Genomic DNA, 19,165 nt, shown 5'->3' on the forward strand with positions numbered 1-19,165 from the left:
GAAAGCAAAAGTTCTACAAGAAATCGAAAGGAACTTTATACCGTCGTCGTCGTATAAGTTTGAAGTTGTTCTGCTGCATGTTATTTTATTATACACGTTACACTTAACTCTTCCATTATTTTTACCTTAACTGCACTGCACTGGGCAAATGGACGGACGGGATAGTTGCACTCGTAGTAAGTAAGTAAGTAATAATATTGAGAGATGAACTGAAAGGATTTTATGCATTTCTTACAGACTGGCCTGGCATAAGATTAAATGCAACTATTAAATGTCAGAGTATGGCATTGCTATTGAGGAGAGGATGATAAGCAACCAGCGATATTAAATGAGATTATTAGTTGTGTTGTCTTAATTAAAATTGTTTATTGTTATTTATTATCGCGATTCGTGTAAAAATGTAGAATTCTAGAATGCTAAATAAACATGTTAGGCGATGTAGGTATACACAATTGTATTCAATGTCAACTTTTTCGCACTCATTTTCAGTCCTCCAGTTTCTAACAAGGTATTTAATCAGGTAATTAAATCGTTATATTTCTTTTATTTAAATTAGGAATTGATATAATTAGAGGTAAATATGAGACACCGCCGTTTCAGAATTCTCATGAATGAGAATAATGCCACAAATTTTGTATGCATTCCTTCATTCAGTAACGAATTATGTCTGCCTTTTACTTATTTAATCCATCGTCTCCAATTATCTTAATTGTAACAATCTTGCGTCATTATTAAGCGGAGCGAAATTCATAAGAAAGGTTTGTCATGCAAGTGTCAACTCGGATAATTAGGAGAAAAAAGTGCGAAGACTTCATCAATTTATTTGCGGCGTCGTCGTCGTCTTGCATAAGTCGTTACAATAAATTATTTATGCGAATCTTAATAATATGGCAATTTTCACTACTACCGGGGGACCCTATTATCGCATCTTTTAGAACAGTGGATAATTTAACAAGCCGACAAGGACACGAAACTACACAATATAAAGCAATCAATATTTTTGCAAATTTAAATGCAGTTTTATTTTTAGGGCTAAACTTTTTTCTATCCTTTTACTTATTAACCTTCACACACTGACTGATCTAGCCAGTTTTTCAAGAGAGGAGAAGATGGTACATACATACAAACAATGCAATTTCTACTACTTTTGCAATTTCCACATTCATATTCAGCCAGTCACCATGAATGAATTTGCCTCCACGTGTTACACCATTAAAAATATAGCAACCTCATCAATATTATGAAGAATAATGAGTGATGGTAATGGCAATGTCACACATTGCTATGTAACACGGTAGCAGTTTGGTACTTAAAAGGGCTTGAAAGTAAATGTGAGATGAAGACGTTCACCAAGCCAGCCAGCTAGCAGAAAAGAACAAAAGTCTCACACTCACCAATTTTGTTAAGTAATGAACAAGAAAATGCATAAACAAAATCCATTACCCTTCTTCTTCCACGGTGGCCCCTACTGAACATGAGACGAGTACATACTACGTAATGAAATGCAACAGGAAAGACAATAATTACAGTAAAAAGGCACTACATAATTTCGACGAGTTCTCACACAATGGGTGTGACCTTGCCTGTTGCCTTCGTATCGTTGCTTTCATATTTTTACCCAGGTGTAAAAAAGGGTTAAAGTTATTTAGTCCAGTCCAGCAATAATAAATAGGAGACGACCTCTTCTTGTTGTATTTTTGAGATGCTTTATCTACTTTTTTTCATACAAATGTATTTGTTGTTAGCAGTTGGATATGTAATACGGAAGATGACAGAGGATCAGATAATACTAGGCAAGGTTTTGTTCGTCGTTAATAAGTAAATAGTAGGGTTGAAAAATAGTCTCATTTTCGTCAGGGGTCTTTTTATAGTTTTTGTCCGTACTAAAAAAAATAAGCAAATAAGCACATTATATTTTCACAAATAGAGTAAAGTATGTCAAGCAATGTGTGACATTTAGTTTGGCAAATTTATCCAATTTTGCAAGTAAAAGTTTATCAATTTAAATCACTATCGAATTTATTTCTTCATGATTGATTTAGAAAGTTAACATAAAAAATTTGCCTCTCCAATAAAACGACACTGTTCAATTTCATTACGTAAAGTATTTGATTAAGAGGAGGCAATTTCCACTTGTAATACGACAAATTTGGAAAATTTCAACGGATTATTAATGACATGCATACGAGTACTTTTTAATATTGAGTCGAGTAATACGATATCCGTTGAATCATCCATCCTCCTCTGGGAACAATGGAGACAAAAATTATTACCATCAAGTGTGTGCAATGCAATGAGCATCTTCCTTCACTTTTGAATAAATGAGCTGATTGTTCTTCATTGTTTTATGGATTCGAGTCCAATAATTCTTGCTCACTCTTTTTCGAGATGAGAAAAGATTTGTCTTGGAAAATGTAACGACGGTTCGTGGTCGATTAATTCGAAGCATATTATCTTTTCATAGTTATACACAGGAAATCACCATGTTCATCACCATGCAGAATCTGAATCCTGCATGGTGAACATTATTGGTCGCTTGCGTATTAGACATCACATTATAATTGAAGTATTGAATATTGATTCTGTAATTAATGTTATTAATCACCACATACGACGAGGTAGCTACGTAATTGGTTACACAAATAAGATTAGAACAATGCAAGTTGGTCAATACGTAGATTGTCGGATTGTGGTGGATGAGATTCATAATTCGTGAAATCTTACTGCTTACGTTACGTAACAAATAGCCCGAGAGACTGTACAGCAGCGCAGATTAATAATAAATACATGGCTCCGAGGACTGATAATAAAATAAGGTAGAAGAGGAGTTATGTATGTATACGGATTAAATGAAGGTCTGTGAGTATTCATATTTATTCTGCCAATTTGAAGCTATTGTTTTGTTGTTGCTTATTAGATTTTAATTGCTATGTTGTTCATTGTTTTATGTGATATTCTTCTTCCAGTCGTGCCGATTTGGTTGAGCAACGTTTCCTTTATTAATCTATAATAATATGCTCAATAATTATAAAGGAATTAAGAACATGACACATTTAACCGTAGGAATTACATCATGCCGGTTCATCAATCAAAAGAATAGATTTTGTTAAAATCTTAAAGTGAAAGGTGATACCCTGAACCTGAACTTCTAGCTAAAACATGGTAAAAGTTTTAAAATTTGTGTGTATAGAAATGTGACAAAATAGATATTGTATAATTTCGGGCATAATCTCGTTATAATATTTCGGGACAATCTTCAAACTTTTCGGGATGATCTTGATGGTCGGGATCAACAGCGTTAACTTGATAGAGCAAAGTCTTTGTTTTCATCATACTGAACGAGTTGTCAAAAATGAAGGAATACGTTCCAGTGAGTTCGCAACAGTGGGATCCTTCCTGTACTTGATTGTGAGCGTCAACTCGGGCGTACGGGACGATGTCAATTGTATCAAGATCTTTACTCTTTCCATTTGCAATATTATTATTGATTTTGTTATTAGAATTATTATCAGGAGCAACGTTGAGTTGAAATGCAATGTCGTGATTGTCCGTCTTGAATTTCCACTCTAGAATTGTACTTTTCTCGGTAACTTCAACTGTTTTCACAAACTTGTCCCTTGCGTTAACGATGGTTTTGTGAAAGTCGGCGTCTGCTTCGGTGAGACCTGTGCCAAATTATGAGATTTAGATAATATTTAAGTGATGTAACTCTAAAATTACTAATTATTAGTTACCTCGCATAACTGCTCTCATATCTTTAGGTCCCTGCATCCACATCTCGTGCCCAGAACAATACTCGTCCACACCTTCCAGTGTTCCACCCCAGTGAGCGGGAATATTTTCTACAGGAAACTTTTGTCGGACGACAGCCTTCCACTTTTCAGGGTCAGGTCCTGAAGTAAATTGTATTGAAAGAGTTAAGTAGAGGGCAGAAGACAATAACATTGCAGCAACAATTTACCAAAAATCTCGATCTTCTCCAATGTGTTTTTGGGGATGAGTGGTTTGAACATGTTGAAAAGCGTGACAAAGATTTTTGGAGCATTAACTATCATTGCATATCGAAGAAATTCCGGATAGTGCAGGTCCATTTGGTGCTGCATTTTTGTCATAAATTCACGACATAGTCTATTTGACATTTGTCGATATGAATACCTGTCAAAAATAATAATTCATACGTATTTTAGATGAACATTTTTTATCTTACATAACGAATCTTGATATTTAACTAACCCTTCACAATCCGCAATTTCAATCATTTGTGTAACTTTCCTTCCGTGTTTTATGCCCTCGTCGTGCAATAATTTTGTAACCGCCTCCATATTCATCGTTTGATAGCGTTCCATTGCTTCCATTCCGTACTTTTCAATACCATATCTCGCGTCATGTCTTCCAAACGGAACGACAAAAACGGCATAACCTTCCTTTGAGACCCCACAATATGCAATTGGAGCCATGGACCGTAAATCTTCTGGCATTTCATGTCTTTCCAAAATGGTGTCAACGTCATTTTCCTTGCGCCACTTCATTGAAAATCTCAACATTTCTTCAGCCTTGGTCACGTCTAAATTTCTAGCTCTCAGCCATCGAATAAGGAATGAGTCGTCCTTTTGGTCTTCTGTTTCCAAAATATAGTCAACCTTTTTTCGAAATTCTGCAAGTTTCTGTTTTTCCACGTCCGAGTAGTCGTCTGATGCCGGTAGCGTGGAGGTTCTTCTGGCGTCCATAATGTGTTCGGTTTTTAAATCTTTATCTGAAAGTTCACAAGACGGGTTAGGATTATGAAATGATTGCAAATACGCGAATGCATGGAGATAAATGCTTCACACTTTCACCATGTGTTTCATGATGGTAGATGTATAAATAGAAGTGAAAATGTAGTATGTACACATAACCGGATCGCCTCAGCTCAACTCGACACTTGTTACTCGAAAATCAATACCAAACTCAACGTTTCAAGTGCTATACATTTTCGTACATCCAAATGAATGCATACAGGACAAAAGAGTACTCACCAAAAACTACGCTAAATCAATGTAAGTAAAAATTCCAAAGTTCCAATTCCAAGTGCACAAAGTTTACTCAATTATTTGCGTACTTAGGCATGTATTTTGACGCCTGTTGTTGGTTTCCAACTATGCAAAATGCAACTGACTACAGCTATATATCGCTTTCGCAATGTTTTGTTCAGCAAGTCTGACACGTATGTATAATTATTTAACAAAAACACTACTCCATGTGCACAATTATTGTACAGAAGATGTATTTACATGCATGTGTAGATGCGCTGTACCAGACCGTACCACCGCAGACCGCTTCACTTTGCAGTGATTCACCCACTCACGAACTGGTTCGTCGAAAAGATAGAGAAGATGCAATGCAATAGAAAATTTCATGCGGTGATGACGCACATGTCCCATTCACAGCGCAATTTCATCAACAAAAACAGCCCTATCCCAGAGGTCATCATAACATATTCATCAAATCACAGGATACATACCTACACAAATAGGAACGATATATAAATCCAGTAAAAAAATGGACAATTAAAATACAAGCATCAATATCAAACAGACAGAATCTGTAAACGAATATGATTCATTATTTGACATGCACTTACTTATTTACTGTTGTTGAAGTGGGGTATGAATTGTGCACTAGAGAAAATGCTGCTGGTGCTTTATGAAGCTTTGACCCTAGATAAATATTAACAGAGTTTAACAGGATGTCTGAATGGCAATGCTTTATGATCATGTGTACAATATTAAGACATGAACTTACAGATTGTTGTTGTTTTTATGAATCCAGTATCGAGAGAGCGGTATCCTCTTAATGTCAGTTTTGTATGAATTTATTTCCTTAATTAGTGATTTAATAAAGTAAGAACGTCACACTTTAGCACTCTTGGAGAAATATAATGGGAAGACTTTGACCACAAGTTAGTTTGATAACTGCGTATCTTTTTTTCTTAAAATTCGACACAATAACCGTGTTGACGGTTGTTTTTATTACTTCATTTTTAACAAGGATGCATTGACTGCAAGACAATTTATTTTAAACAAGAACAAGGATCAACTTAACACAGTCTGATTAAGCTAAATACATAACCAAGCATTTATCACTTAAAATAAACTTATTCTTATCTGAATAAAAGTCCAAAATTTATGAACAGTTAAATTGGAAGGATGGTATATTACTGGACAAGTGCTACAATTTTTCTCAACTTTTCAACAACTTCCACATACCATAAACTAACAGCCTCTTCATGTCAGTTGAGTAAAAGTAACTTTATGTAACTTTATAACATAGAGCTGAATAACACGTATTCAGTTGGCAACCTTGGCATAGAGTTCTGCCCGATGACCTTAAAAGTATGTGGGCATTAATTTTTTACTACCTCTGGGAAAATTACGGGGAGGAAAGCTGCACTGTCAATTTATGTATTTCATCAGATTGTTGGTTACTGGCAGAGTTGAATATGTGTAATAATAATACTGGACAGAGAGATGAACGCAACAAAGCGAATAATAGTGAATAATGATGATCATCTATTCTGCATGTCATTCCACTAAATCATCATGCAGATAAAATGTTCCTATAAATACACTACACAGCATCCTGAATTTAAATTCAAAGCCAAGGACAAAAAAGTCTAAATGAAACTTAAATTACTTAAATGTAAGGTGGTTGGCTAAACATGCACCACATCACATGTTGCCTAATATAATTACCACCTGTTAGAAAACTTTAGCTTGCATAGCACGAGGCTATTTTTTGCTAAACTCAAAAACTTGTGAATCATAATGTCGACCAACAAAGAGCCACTGCTGAAACCGGACCTATGTACGTGATGTATGAGTCATCAAAACTAAACCTCTTACTTGAAATAATTTCTCTCCTACGGTGGATAAATAGAAATGTATGACAAATTAGAAATTAGTGACTTATATAAGAGCAACATAAACTAATAGATTGAACAAATTTAAACTTGAAACTTCTCTATGTGAAACTCAAAGCCAAGACCTAAGTAGTTGTTGAAGGAAGAAGAAGGAGGCAGGCGTTCACTAAACAAACTCTAATATTAATATTATGCAGCTACTTAATAATAAATGAAGTATTAATTAACAAATAAAGATTACTCCTCTCTGAATACATACATAATACATGTCGTGAAACTGTAAAAGTTAAGAATATTGAACATTGCTGAAAATCATAAAAATGCATCTTCATTTTCAGAATCATCGGACAGAATTCCTTCGACAATTGTCGAGTTTGAAATGTACCTTAGTGAAGTCAGCGAGAAGCTATCACTATTATCTTCAATCTTGTGTGGTGTAAGATCTCCAACAGTAAGAAGAGATGGTTCATCCACAATTTTTAGGTTATCCGGTTTCTTCAGTCGTGGAAGCACAGGAAGGATCGGATTCAGCAACGAAGACGTTGGATTGTACCATCCAAAGCTAGACTGCGATTGCTTTTTCGCATCCCAAGCTAATTTTTCTAGCGGTTGAATAGCAGAATGGCCAAAAGGGTAGGTCATCGGAAAGGCACCCAGTGACGTGTACTGGTCTGTAGAGTTGTTACTGTAAGTAGTAAAGTTTAGGACAGGTGGTGAAGGAACATTCTGTATGGGGTTGCGAGGCTTATTAGAAGTTGCAGTGTGGTTTTGTACACTCTTCTTCCATGATAATGGCACAACGTGTGGAGGAAAAGGTAGTGATAGTTTCCGTTCAGGTTTCAAAAAAGTTTCGTTTACGACCCTGCTCCTTGCAACTCTTGAAACTGGTGGATATGACTCCCGAGTCGACACCTGTAAACATGAAAATTATTAACGGCAACGTTCATATAGATTGAGATACAAAATAACTAACCGAAATTCGAGAAACTTGCTTAATTTCCACCTTGATCGGATCCTCAAATTGACCCGTCTTTACTTTTTCCTTTGAACATGTTGCTGTGGTTGATGTCTGGATTTTCGATCCCGTTCCCCCCGATCCTGCTCGCAAGACCTTCTCCGCCACCTTATCTTTTGCTGCCACGACTGCTGAAGGCCGTGATGATGGCATATTCTTTTCCTTGGTCACATTTGCTTCCCATTTTTGTCGAAACTCTAAAAACTTGCTGTTATGCCCATTCACATCTTTTGGAGAAGTGGGTGAAGTGCTGCTATCTGAACCAAGGCGGGGCCTTTCGCCAAGTCTTTTCCAAATTCCACCCTTCTCAGTTTTCGTCTCACTTCCTGTAATTGTAATACAAGGAACCTCAGTTGGTGTTGGTAAGAGCCCTGGGGAACCATATTTCGACAGTAGTGGTGCAAAAGCGGCAGATGCTGCAGCACTTGTCGACATCAACATAGTAGAAGATGCTGACGACGAACCCGAATCCTGTCGCCGATTTTGCACAGGTGTAGAATTACCACCGCTCAATCGCCTCAGTGCTGGAAACGGTTGACGTTTTAATTTCGTCGATGAATGGAATGGGACAGTTGCAGGCCGGTTGCGCTGTAATTGCGAAGGTGGAGATCTTATTTGATTTCTACGACCACGGTTAGAATCAAGACTGCGGTCACTGCTACGATTTCTCCGACCATCGTTCTTTCCCCTGCTGCTGCTACTGGTTCGACGAACATCTGGGACTTTGTTTGGTTTTGGTGACAACATTTTGCTGTATTTTTGATTACACGCTGTAATTTACACCAAACCTAGAAATATTTAAAATTTTAAAAGAATAAGAAACAGTTTTCTCAATTCCTCGTTTGCTATGAACTTGTAATACCTGATCAAACTTCAAAAACCAAGAATTGGCAAATGGCAAGTTTAGTTTTGTTATTTTCAGCAATCAAATTTATCAAATTTATCAAATTCAAATAATTAAAATGAAAAATCAAAACCCAACTACGAAATAAAAGGAGAAAAGCGATGATACAATTTCTACCACATCGCGAAAAAAGGAATTTCTACTAATGACTAATTAATTAATTACGTTTAATAATTTATCATTTTTTTCAGTTTGCTGTTTTTTTGTCGTCTGCCTGCCTGCGTGTGTTTGCCTACCAAATAAATATCACGTGTGACGTCAGACGTGGTAGGTAAATCTTTGTCTTTGTCGTGCTTGATGGAGAAACACCATGAAAATCTCATCTCACCTTTCTCTACAACCACCTTCACGTCCATGCAAATATGAATGATCGAAAATAACCACATTATCCTCATTTACTACACAATTAATTTATTTGAAGTTACAATTCAAAGCTATTTATATAAATAACAACCGGGAAATAGTATAAGTTCTGTAAATGAATATTATTCTACATAGATTCATCTGTTAATAAGTGAAACACTTAATATAATAAAAATTCTATCTATATATATGTTATCAACAATTAAGATATCACTTTGTGTTTTCAGTCATAAGACGATGTGGTCATGATAAATTATATAATGAGATTTGTAGATTTTTAATCTGCAAAGAGTATTTTGCTTGGGTTTCGCCCAACTGCAACTGGTGACTGGTTTCGATTTCTGGGTGGCGTCGACATATTGTAATATTTGCAATTAGGACTCCCAGGACTCATACTCATGTTTCTTCGAAGCCGTGAAAGTGGTTTTGTTGGACTTGGCGTTTCCGGTATATATTTCGCTCGTCCTGGATTCTTTTGCTAATAGAATAAGACAATTGATTATTCATTTAGCATTATACTACAGTATAAAATTCTGCATGATGATTATTGGAAACAAAGTTCACTTACTACACGAATTTGCTTGAAGTATTCATTATACGGCAGTGACTTATTTAACAGATATCTCACGGGAGCACCACCATCACGGGACTTTGCAAAATAGTGGTCCAGATATCGGACAGATTCGCGACGACAGGGCACAGGTTCGAAGAGAAGGAGGTACGGAATCATGGAATCTTGCAGACAATAACGAGCCATACGATTTCTCGTCGCGGAAGTCCCATGTTGTAAGCTCTCAATCTCTGTGTAATGAACGTCCTGTTTCTCCTCCTTCTTGTTCAGGTAACGCTTCGCTACGCTAGCAAGTTTATAATAACCTCGACCATAGTGCAACTTATCATGTCGGGCAACTATTGGATATAGGTCGAAAACAATGCGTCCTTGAATGCTTATATACTTATCGTCGTACTGGTGAACTTTCTTTAGCTCGCTTTGCACATTTCGCATTTGCGATTTTATTTTCTTCAAACGCCCCATGAACCTAAGGTCAAAGAGAGTAATCAAATTAGTACATATTTATTACCTTAGCCTTTAGGTCAATCTAAATCAGAATTAGAGAAACTTACGGAAGCACCGCGGACGCATTATAACCAAATCCTTCCAACCCAAATGCTCTATCAAATAGATATGGAAAGTCAAATTTCTTGATATTATATCCAGTAATAATGTCTGGGTCCATCTGTAAAATAAGGTTGGTAATTTATTTAGGGGTTCAATTATGAAAAATTTGAGGTACATTTGCCATACATGCACAATAAAGTCTCTCCATGCACCCAGTAGCATATCTTCCGCGTCCTCCAAGTACTTCTCCCCCGTTGCTTCAGGTTCTTCTTTAACATAAAACTGAACAACTTGAGCATCTGGAATATCGTCACAAGTCCCAAGGACAAATACTGCTTTTCCAATAATGCAATCTTTGGCATCTGTAAGTTGTTATTTGTATTTCTTCATTTCATCGCTAGAATGATTTTTATATTAATGTGTACCTGCTCCAGCATAATAATTCCCTAATACAGCACCAATTTGGATAACTTGTCTACTCCCACTGTACGAAGGTGAAGCATCTTCGTTAGACGAGGTCATCACTTCAATGTCAAAAGATAATACTCGCACGGCTGGGTTAAACTTGTATCTTGAATGAAAATCTTCAAGTTGAAAAATGTTGTCATAATGAACGTCAATTTCAATCTGTGAATAGCTCTCCTTCAGAGGGGATTCAACACAATCTGAAATAAACGACATTACATAAATATTGCTGTAGCACAGTCATTGCGATGATCTCATACTTCTCACAAAATATTGGGCTCCCTTTAATTCGTACCACGAAGACCCCGTCATGTTTCTGTCCGTCAAAAATCTAATAGTGTTGTTTATATTTGTTTCAAAGTATTGGAATTTCCAGTCTTTGAATCTCATTTGTATCAAATCGGTAGAATTTGTAGGCCAAATAAATCTATAAAATAAAATTATTTTAACCAATCAAGTATAAAGTTATACCAGTTTACATATGCAAATTTTATTATTCTGCACGTACCGTGGCAGTGAGCAGTAAACTTTCAATAGTATCGTATTTCCTTTTGTTCCATGGAGTTTGCTTTCGAAAAAATGATAAATTCCATCCTCTTCGGAAGCCGTCACCGTTTCAACGCGTGCCACACATTTTCCGCACTCTGATACAAAATCGTGGTACTCAATACAAGAAATGTCGTCTAGAATAATGTTCCTAATTTTTTCGTTCAACAACTGTTCAAATTCTTTCTTCTCCGTCTCCGACCTCCAATATTCTTCCTCGTTTACGTCGTCCAATGTCGTAGATATGGGAAGAATGTAAAAATATGGCAAGAATCCATGGACGTTACAACAAACTGAAATACTGCTGGTTTTGTCAAACTCTGCACATTCATCATCGTTATGAGATAATTCCAGAGTTTTCGGTTTGGTCGTCACTCCAAATAGTCTACACAACGAATAAATAGACAAGATCAGGCATTGATTAAACTTTAAACATGTGCATTTCTTTATCGTGTTATTGTGTATTGTTCATTCATACCGCATCACATTATGGAGAGGAAATTGCTGCACAGATGAGTCCAACTTTATCATAGGATGTTTAACAGAACTGACGGTTGACACGGCGTCCAGTACAAAGAACTGGAACGGATCTGGCTGTTCTTGCAGCACAGATGATGAGTAGAAAAAGGTATCCAGTGGGACTGAAGGTCTCTCCCACGCGCAGAATTTACGTTGAAAGTCTTTCGGAGTTGTGAAGATTGTCGTCGTTGCTGAATTTACGCCCTTCTCAGGTCTAAGGGACGCTGACGTGGTTGGTGCGTTCTCGTTACCCTCCTTCAAGAAAGCTTCAAATAGCAAATCATGTTCTTCGTCGTCAAAATCGTCCCCAGACGTGTCAGCTTCATTATCGTCAATTGACAGGTTATGAACCTCCATCCTACCCTTGTCGAGGTTGGATCTTGTTTTAAGTTACCAGAACATGGCGATTCTAAAGAAATTAATTTACAAATAATTAGAAATTGCAATTTTCTAAACTAACTACACAAACTTATTTACCTTTTACATTGCGATTTAAATTTTAATTAACTTTTGTGTATTATTATTATATATTGTGTATTGTGAGTTTGAAACACATGATTATTATTACTAAAGCTATTTTAATAAATTGTAAAATTCATGATAATTAACTAACTAATTTAAGATAAACTAGGAAATACTCTAAACGTTGTTTTTGTTGATCTCAAGATCATTCGTATGGGTCTCATACGAATTTAGGATACAAAATCGTACATTGGGGCCAGTTGAGGCCGCCGGGAGAAGGAAATCTCGTCTAAAAATCAACAAAGTTTCTGTCGGTTTATTCAGTTTAATTTTTAACCGTTTTAAAAAAATTTCAAAAACAATTTCGCCATTATCTCATTTATCTCATGAAGCTAGATAACCATCAAGTCCAGTGTATGTGAAGTTTACATAGTTTTATAGTTTTTGCGTTTGTTTATCATCACTTTGAGTCACTACCTCGTCGGTAAAGAAAGATTTAAAACTAATAAATTTGTCATTGTTGTACTTTAATTACACTGAATTGGTCTTTTAAATTTAGGTGACCATTAATTAAGCAATAAATCATGGGAAAGGAAAAGAAGCGAAATTACAGATCGCGATCTAAGGACGATCGGGGTGAACGCGAATCGCGAGGAGGAGACCGCGACAGAGAACGACAAGAACGTCGCACAAGAAGAAGTCGTTCCCGGTCACGAAGTCCTTTTGATAACAGTAGGGAAATCGGTAGTAAGAGGAGCAGTAAATCGTCACGAAAAGATAGAGGTGACCGATCACCACTTGGGAGGTCACGATCTCGGTCCCCACCACCTGCAAAGGATAAGGTTCGAGACAATATTGCCGCATTTGCAGCCGCAGCGGGCAGCAGTGATAAGGTTGATGATAAGGAGTCCGCCCAAAAGAAGCTGGAAATGGAGATGCAAAAAAGGAAAGAACGAATTGAAAAGTAAGACTCAGTGTTAACTTCACGTTATGTTACTTGCGTACATTGAAATATGTAACCAACATTTTATTTTATGATTGCAGGTGGAGAGCAGAAAGACGAGAAGCCGATTTGAAAAAGGAAATATTAGTCAAGAAAGAATTCTTGACCAATTCCAGGAAAAAGTGGACACTTGATGAAGACGGGGATGACGACGAAGAACCCAGCGCTCCAGCAGAACCTGACATCGAAGAGACTCTTAATAATCCTCCTCCTGGTGTGGGCGATGAGGTCGAAAAGGAACCACCACCTAAAAAAATGGAGGTGGATGAGGATGAGGAAGACCCATTGGATGCTTTTATGAAGAGTGTGCAAGCTGAAGTTAGAAAAGTTAATGTCAATGTTAACAATGGAGGTGAGGAAGCTCTTTGTAATTGTTTTGTTTTGATACGCTATTTATCACTAACTTAATTAAATATATATATTTTTAATTAGTCACAACTTCTCAAGATGGAAAAGCCATCGTCCAGAAAATTGTCATCGTGAAAGCAGCTCCAGCAAAGAAAACGGCAGAAAATAAAAACAAGGGTGAACTTATGGAACAGAATCAGGATGGATTGGAGGTAAGATAAAGTTATGGCTTGGTTGGATTTAATATTTAATTGTTATTTATGTTTTCTCTTAGTACTCTTCCGAGGAAGAAACTGAGGATTTGGATTCCATTTCTACCAACATTGCAGCCAAAGGCAAAAAAGATCTCATGAAAGTTGACCACAATGCAATTGAGTATGAATCCTTCACGAAAAGCTTTTATGTCGAGGTACCTGAACTTGCACGATTGACTCCAGGTAATTGAAAGCATATGATTACTACATGGCATGTAGCTAAATTTAACAATATTTATTTGTTTTATGCCTGCAGGAGAAGTAGACGCTTATCGATGTGAACTAGAAGGAATTCGAGTTAAGGGTAAAGGTTGTCCAAAACCTATCAAAGTTTGGGCTCATGCAGGCCTTTCTAAGAAGGAAATGTCCGTCCTACAAAAACTAGCGTTTGAAAAGCCGACACCTATTCAAGCTCAAGCTGTTCCTGCTATAATGTCGGGTAAGTTTTTAATAAATTTGTGTAACTTGAAATTCCCATGTTCGATGCTTTGAAAAATAGTGATTTTTATTTGTATTCGTGTATTTTAATCAGGAAGGGATTTAATTGGAATTGCTAAAACTGGTTCGGGGAAAACGCTGGCGTTTCTGCTCCCCATGTTCAGACATATTCTGGATCAGCCAAGCTTGGAAGAGACAGATGGACCAATTGCCATAATTATGGCTCCTACCAGAGAACTTTGCATGCAGATTGGACGTGATGCTAAAAAGTTTAGCAAATCCTTGGGACTTACTGTTGTCTGTGTGTATGGAGGAACTGGAATATCGGAACAAATTGCAGAATTAAAGAGAGGAGCGGAAATAATTGTGTGCACACCAGGACGAATGATTGACATGTTGGCTGCAAATTCGGGACGCGTAACTAATTTACGACGAGTAACTTACATAGTACTGGACGAGGCAGACAGTAAGTTATAAAAGTTAACGTTATTTTTTTCACATTCACTAGATTTATATCTTGTTTTTTAGGAATGTTCGACATGGGTTTTGAGCCACAAGTGATGCGAATAGTTGACAACGTCCGCCCTGACCGACAAACCGTTATGTTCTCTGCAACTTTCCCCCGTCAAATGGAAGGTGAATAGCAAAAATTTGTATTCAGTTTATACTATTGTGTAAGAGTTCCTCAGATCATGCTAATGAATTGATTTTCTTTACTTTCAGCCCTTGCTCGTCGAATTTTAAATAAACCAATCGAAGTTCAAGTAGGTGGAAGATCCGTAGTGTGTAAAGATATCGATCAGCACATTGTAGTTCTGGAAGATGACATGAAATTCTATAAACTCTTAGAAGTCCTGGGAGTGTATCAAGAACAGGGCAGTATTATTGTTTTTGTGGACAAGCAGGAAAATGCAGATTCTCTTTTAAAAGACTTGATGAAAGCGGGGTATCCGTGCATGAGTCTACATGGAGGAATAGATCAGTATGATCGTGACTCTACAATTACAGATTTTAAAAGTGGCAAAGTACGATTACTTGTAGCAACGAGGTAAGTGAATATACGTAGATCATATCCTATGATATTTCTGACGCTATTGTCTACTTAACCATAATTATCCCATAATTTTCTGGTATCACGCAGTGTCGCGGCAAGGGGTTTAGATGTCAAGGATTTAATTTTGGTGGTTAATTACGACTGTCCGAACCATTATGAAGATTACGTTCATCGATGCGGTAGAACTGCCAGGTACTATAATTTTAACAGCATTTTATCATTTATCATATAGTGTCCTGTATTTCTAGCTAAAATAAAGGTTACTAATCATGGCGGTGCTTGTTTCTTGCAGAGCCGGAAATAAAGGGTGGGCCTATACATTTTTAACACCTGAGCAAGGCAGATATGCTGGAGACATAACCAGAGCATTGGAATTGTCTGGTGCCGACGTTCCTCCTGAACTTACCGAATTGTGGGACACATATAAATCTCAGCAAGAATTAGAAGGGAAAAAGGTTAAAACTGGGGGAGGATTTTCTGGTAAAGGATTCAAGTTTGATGAGTCAGAAGCTCAACAAGCTACTGAAATGAGAAAATTCCAAAAGCACGCTTTAGGTAAGTCCAACGACGATTCTTATTTCAATCAAATTTATAATATTCGTCAATCATTATTTTTAGGACTTCAAGATTCCGATGATGAAGATATCGAGGGAGAAATTGACCAACAAATTGATATGTTGATTGCATCGAAAAAGTCTGTTAAAGAGGTCATTGCTGGAGCTCCTACTCCTTCGTCCATTGCTACTCCTGGCGCTGCAGGTAGCAGCGTTCCATCAACGGATAAGCTGGAACTTGCCAAGAGGGTGGCACTCAAATTGACTTCTTCCAAGAATTTGGGAGCTGATTCCAAAGCACAAATGACTGCCGAAGCAGTAATGAAGGGTGGAATTATGAACTTGACTCCCAAAGTTACAGGTTGGTTATCGCTTTCGAACCTTTCTGCACAATTTTTATATCGAATACTTTTTCAAAATTTTAGTAAAAGCTAATCTTCGATAGTTGGTTTATTTGACAAAGTATTTTATAAATGGGGTTTACTTTTTACAGCTAAAAATGTCGCTGAACAGCTCGCTGCCAAATTGAATGACAGATTGAATTATCAAAGGCCAGAGGAAGGATCTGGAGTCGGAATGGTAAACATTTATTTTATGTTACAGTTTTATAGTGTTTGAGACTTGGTGATTTATGCAACAATGCTCTATACTATCTAATCTTTGTTCCCTAGGACGGACTCCCATTCTCCATTGAATCCACGAATCCTCAAGTACAAAAGAAATATGAAGAAGAACTCGAGATTAACGACTTTCCTCAACAAGCCAGGTACAATTTTTGTTATTTATCCATACTTTTTCCATCTGCCTTTAATTTTAATCATCTAATAAATCCTTTATTTTTTTTAACTAGATGGAGGATAACATCCAAAGAAACCTTAGCACAAATAGGAGAATACTCCGAAGCTGGCATCACTGTTCGAGGTACATTCGTCCAAACTGGAAAACAAGCACCCGAAGGAGAACGTAAACTATACCTTGCAATTGAGTCAATGTCAGAATTAGCCGTGAGTAAAGCTGTCAATGAGGTCAGGAGGATATTGAAGGAAGAAATGCTTCGAATTCAAGCCTCTGCTCATCAAAGTATTGGAAGCAAGAGCAGATATAAGGTTGTCTAATGTCCGAGTTTTGTAGATGACGTATTAATGTTATGACATAATTTATAACTAAAATTTTTCCAATCAAGTTTGCAAGACAAGAATAAAGTACTGTTTTATATGAGTCGTGACTTAAATGATTTGAAGCTACTTATTTAATAATATTTAATATTCAATACGGTACAATTTTGTTTGCGTCTTACTTTCGAAAAGTGGCATCATTATTATGCATTATTATTAGAAAATCGTACAGATCCGACGCTTCCATAAGCCCTGCCTCAGCTAAAAACTCAAAATTCTTCCAAAAATAATTCAAATTTGCTTTGGAAACATTTGGAATTTTTCTAACACGTCGTTTTGCTAGATAAGTACATAGATAAATACACACTACTAAATATATATAATTTTCTCTATGTCATGCAGAAATCTCAACAATCAGAAGCGATGACACAGTCACCACAAAATGTGACCATCAAAAAGATCCTGTCCACCAGCATGCCAAATTCTGAAAATGAAACCTCATCCATTTTTGAAATTCCGTTAGAGGTTTCATAATATGCTAATCCATTTTGATGCCAATTGTGTCAACCTCTCAAGCAACATGTAAATATTATTCTGTTGTAAACGTAGCTCTTGGGGAACTTATTGGACAACTATATTCCACATCAAGACAAACTTCGTCTCCGCGAGGTGCATCCCTATTTTCGAGGTTTGTTCGATGATTACATCGGGTTCAAAGTGACCTTGGATAAGGAGGATGCCTCCACAAAATTTGATTTCGTATCCGGCCTCGCAATCAGAAAACTTTTCATTCAAAATTTGACGTGTCATAAATCCAAAAGACCACTCGTCTTTGGCGAGATATTTTTGTACCCTCAATTCATACAGGAAATCACCATAAAAGGTGACATTGATGTCAACCTCTTCAATGAGTTGATTAGATTCTGCGTTGCCCTAAAATCTCTGGAACTCTGTCCTGGGAGCAATATTGTTGCCAAAAAATCTGGAACCTCAAAGTCCAACAAGCATAAAAGGCACGTCCTACCCGAAATTGACATCATGTCAGCCACTTCCCCAGAAAAATATTATCTACAAAAATGTCGCTGGGTCAAGCTTTTACTGAATCAAGACTCTTCTGAGTCGTCAGACCTGAATTGCGAAGCAGTCTTGTCCTTGATGAAGTCTATTCGGTCTCCATTCCTCCAACGTGCTGTCATCCAAGGCTGGATTTCTGAACGCTTCTCCGTCTCAAGACTGACCCTGACAGCGGCCGAATTTCTGGAAAGAAATCCCAGAATAGGTAACAAATACTTTATTTGTACAACAACTGATTGTCAATATTAAGCAATTGTCTCACCTAGAATCCTTCTTTTTCGGAGTCATTTACGAACATTTGATTGACGATGATTCCCCCATTTCTGAAAAAGACGCAAAACTGGAGGAATTTATTCAAGAGAAGCTCAGAATTGCTGGGGATCTCGTGAAAGTTCAAAAGTTTGGGATTTCGACGCAAAGCAGTGGAATGATTTTGTGGAAAGAGTTTCTCCGACGTCAACATCACTTGGTTCACGTCTCATTTACGGTGGATCTAGTGGAGGGCATCTTCAGGGCTGATATGTTTCGTCCGAGTCGCCATTCTCTTAGTCAGTTTATTCTCAGAGGGAAATTTCTGACCTCCTTTGATTTTGGGTGGCTTGAAGATTGTCACAATTTAAAAGAAATCTGCCTCCACAATATTGAACCGAATGAACAAACGATGAGTACGGATTTACATGCAGTCAACATGGGAACAATTCCGGACGGGCTGGAATCCCTAGTTAATAACTCGGTCGGATGAGATCCTTGCGGCTGTGAGGAAGTTGAAATTGAAAACGTTGGTATTGTTCAAGACGGGAAATAATGCAGGTGAAACGGGACTCAATGTGGAATGCCTTAAACTAATTTTTACGTATGTTATATTTGTCATAAACATAGAATAACATGTTTAAAAATCCCATTAATTATCCCTTTCTGAATATGAACATGTATATAGATGCCGAACCCTGGAGTCAGTCCTCTTGGTACGATTTGTCGCCCCGAATCCCATCGAGGCTGCCGAATTAGTGGTGAGATTGCAAAATCATTTGGT

General features: G+C 37.1%; 3 protein-coding genes and 1 long non-coding RNA gene across 7 annotated transcripts; 2 read left to right on the top strand and 2 right to left on the bottom strand.

Annotated features, from left to right (window-relative positions):
* Nucleotides 1–65: 65 nt before the first annotated feature.
* On the top strand, nt 66–452 carry LOC118435216. Its single transcript, XR_004834614.1, has 2 exons — nt 66–176; nt 238–452. It is a non-coding gene; the product is annotated as an uncharacterized LOC118435216 (long non-coding RNA).
* A 2,385-nt stretch (nt 453–2,837) lies between these two features.
* On the bottom strand, nt 2,838–9,042 carry LOC110848164 (SEC14-like protein 3). 4 transcript variants are annotated; one of them, XM_035850640.1, is made up of 9 exons: nt 8,776–9,042; nt 8,417–8,701; nt 7,872–8,239; nt 5,782–7,810; nt 5,621–5,696; nt 4,234–4,753; nt 3,962–4,155; nt 3,735–3,893; nt 2,838–3,665 (listed from the first exon to the last, which is right to left on the bottom strand). In XM_035850640.1, exons 6-9 carry the CDS (start codon nt 4,725–4,727, stop codon nt 3,235–3,237), a joined length of 1,278 nt encoding a protein of 425 aa, XP_035706533.1. In that variant the 5' UTR covers nt 4,728–4,753; nt 5,621–5,696; nt 5,782–7,810; nt 7,872–8,239; nt 8,417–8,701; nt 8,776–9,042; the 3' UTR covers nt 2,838–3,234. The 4 variants fall into 4 exon arrangements, with proteins under 4 accessions (XP_035706533.1, XP_021950997.1, XP_021950998.1 ...); XM_022095305.2 differs by having other exon boundaries at nt 8,378–8,701; XM_022095306.2 differs by lacking the exons at nt 5,621–5,696; nt 5,782–7,810; nt 7,872–8,239; nt 8,417–8,701; nt 8,776–9,042 and adding an exon at nt 5,016–5,165 and having other exon boundaries at nt 2,840–3,665.
* A 165-nt stretch (nt 9,043–9,207) lies between these two features.
* Nucleotides 9,208–12,456, bottom strand: LOC110848366 (DNA polymerase delta catalytic subunit). The gene is made up of 9 exons (XM_022095568.2): nt 12,308–12,456; nt 11,790–12,239; nt 11,274–11,696; nt 11,026–11,192; nt 10,726–10,965; nt 10,487–10,662; nt 10,306–10,418; nt 9,749–10,220; nt 9,208–9,658 (listed from the first exon to the last, which is right to left on the bottom strand). The coding sequence occupies exons 2-9, from the start codon at nt 12,185–12,187 to the stop codon at nt 9,458–9,460; spliced, it is 2,190 nt and encodes a 729-aa protein (XP_021951260.1). The 5' UTR covers nt 12,188–12,239; nt 12,308–12,456; the 3' UTR covers nt 9,208–9,457.
* Nucleotides 12,457–12,603: 147 nt separating this feature from the next.
* LOC110848595 (probable ATP-dependent RNA helicase DDX46) lies at nt 12,604–17,174 on the top strand. The gene is made up of 15 exons (XM_022095841.2): nt 12,604–12,776; nt 12,852–13,256; nt 13,337–13,647; nt 13,728–13,855; nt 13,918–14,080; nt 14,154–14,336; nt 14,430–14,801; nt 14,864–14,971; nt 15,059–15,383; nt 15,477–15,581; nt 15,682–15,944; nt 16,008–16,304; nt 16,437–16,522; nt 16,615–16,709; nt 16,794–17,174. Exons 2-15 carry the CDS (start codon nt 12,877–12,879, stop codon nt 17,056–17,058), a joined length of 3,081 nt encoding a protein of 1,026 aa, XP_021951533.1. The 5' UTR covers nt 12,604–12,776; nt 12,852–12,876; the 3' UTR covers nt 17,059–17,174.
* Nucleotides 17,175–19,165: the final 1,991 nt, after the last annotated feature.

This window comes from Folsomia candida, unplaced genomic scaffold, assembly GCF_002217175.1.
Source record: "Folsomia candida strain VU population unplaced genomic scaffold, ASM221717v1 Fcan01_Sc004, whole genome shotgun sequence".
Lineage (NCBI taxonomy): Eukaryota > Metazoa > Arthropoda > Collembola > Entomobryomorpha > Isotomidae > Folsomia > Folsomia candida.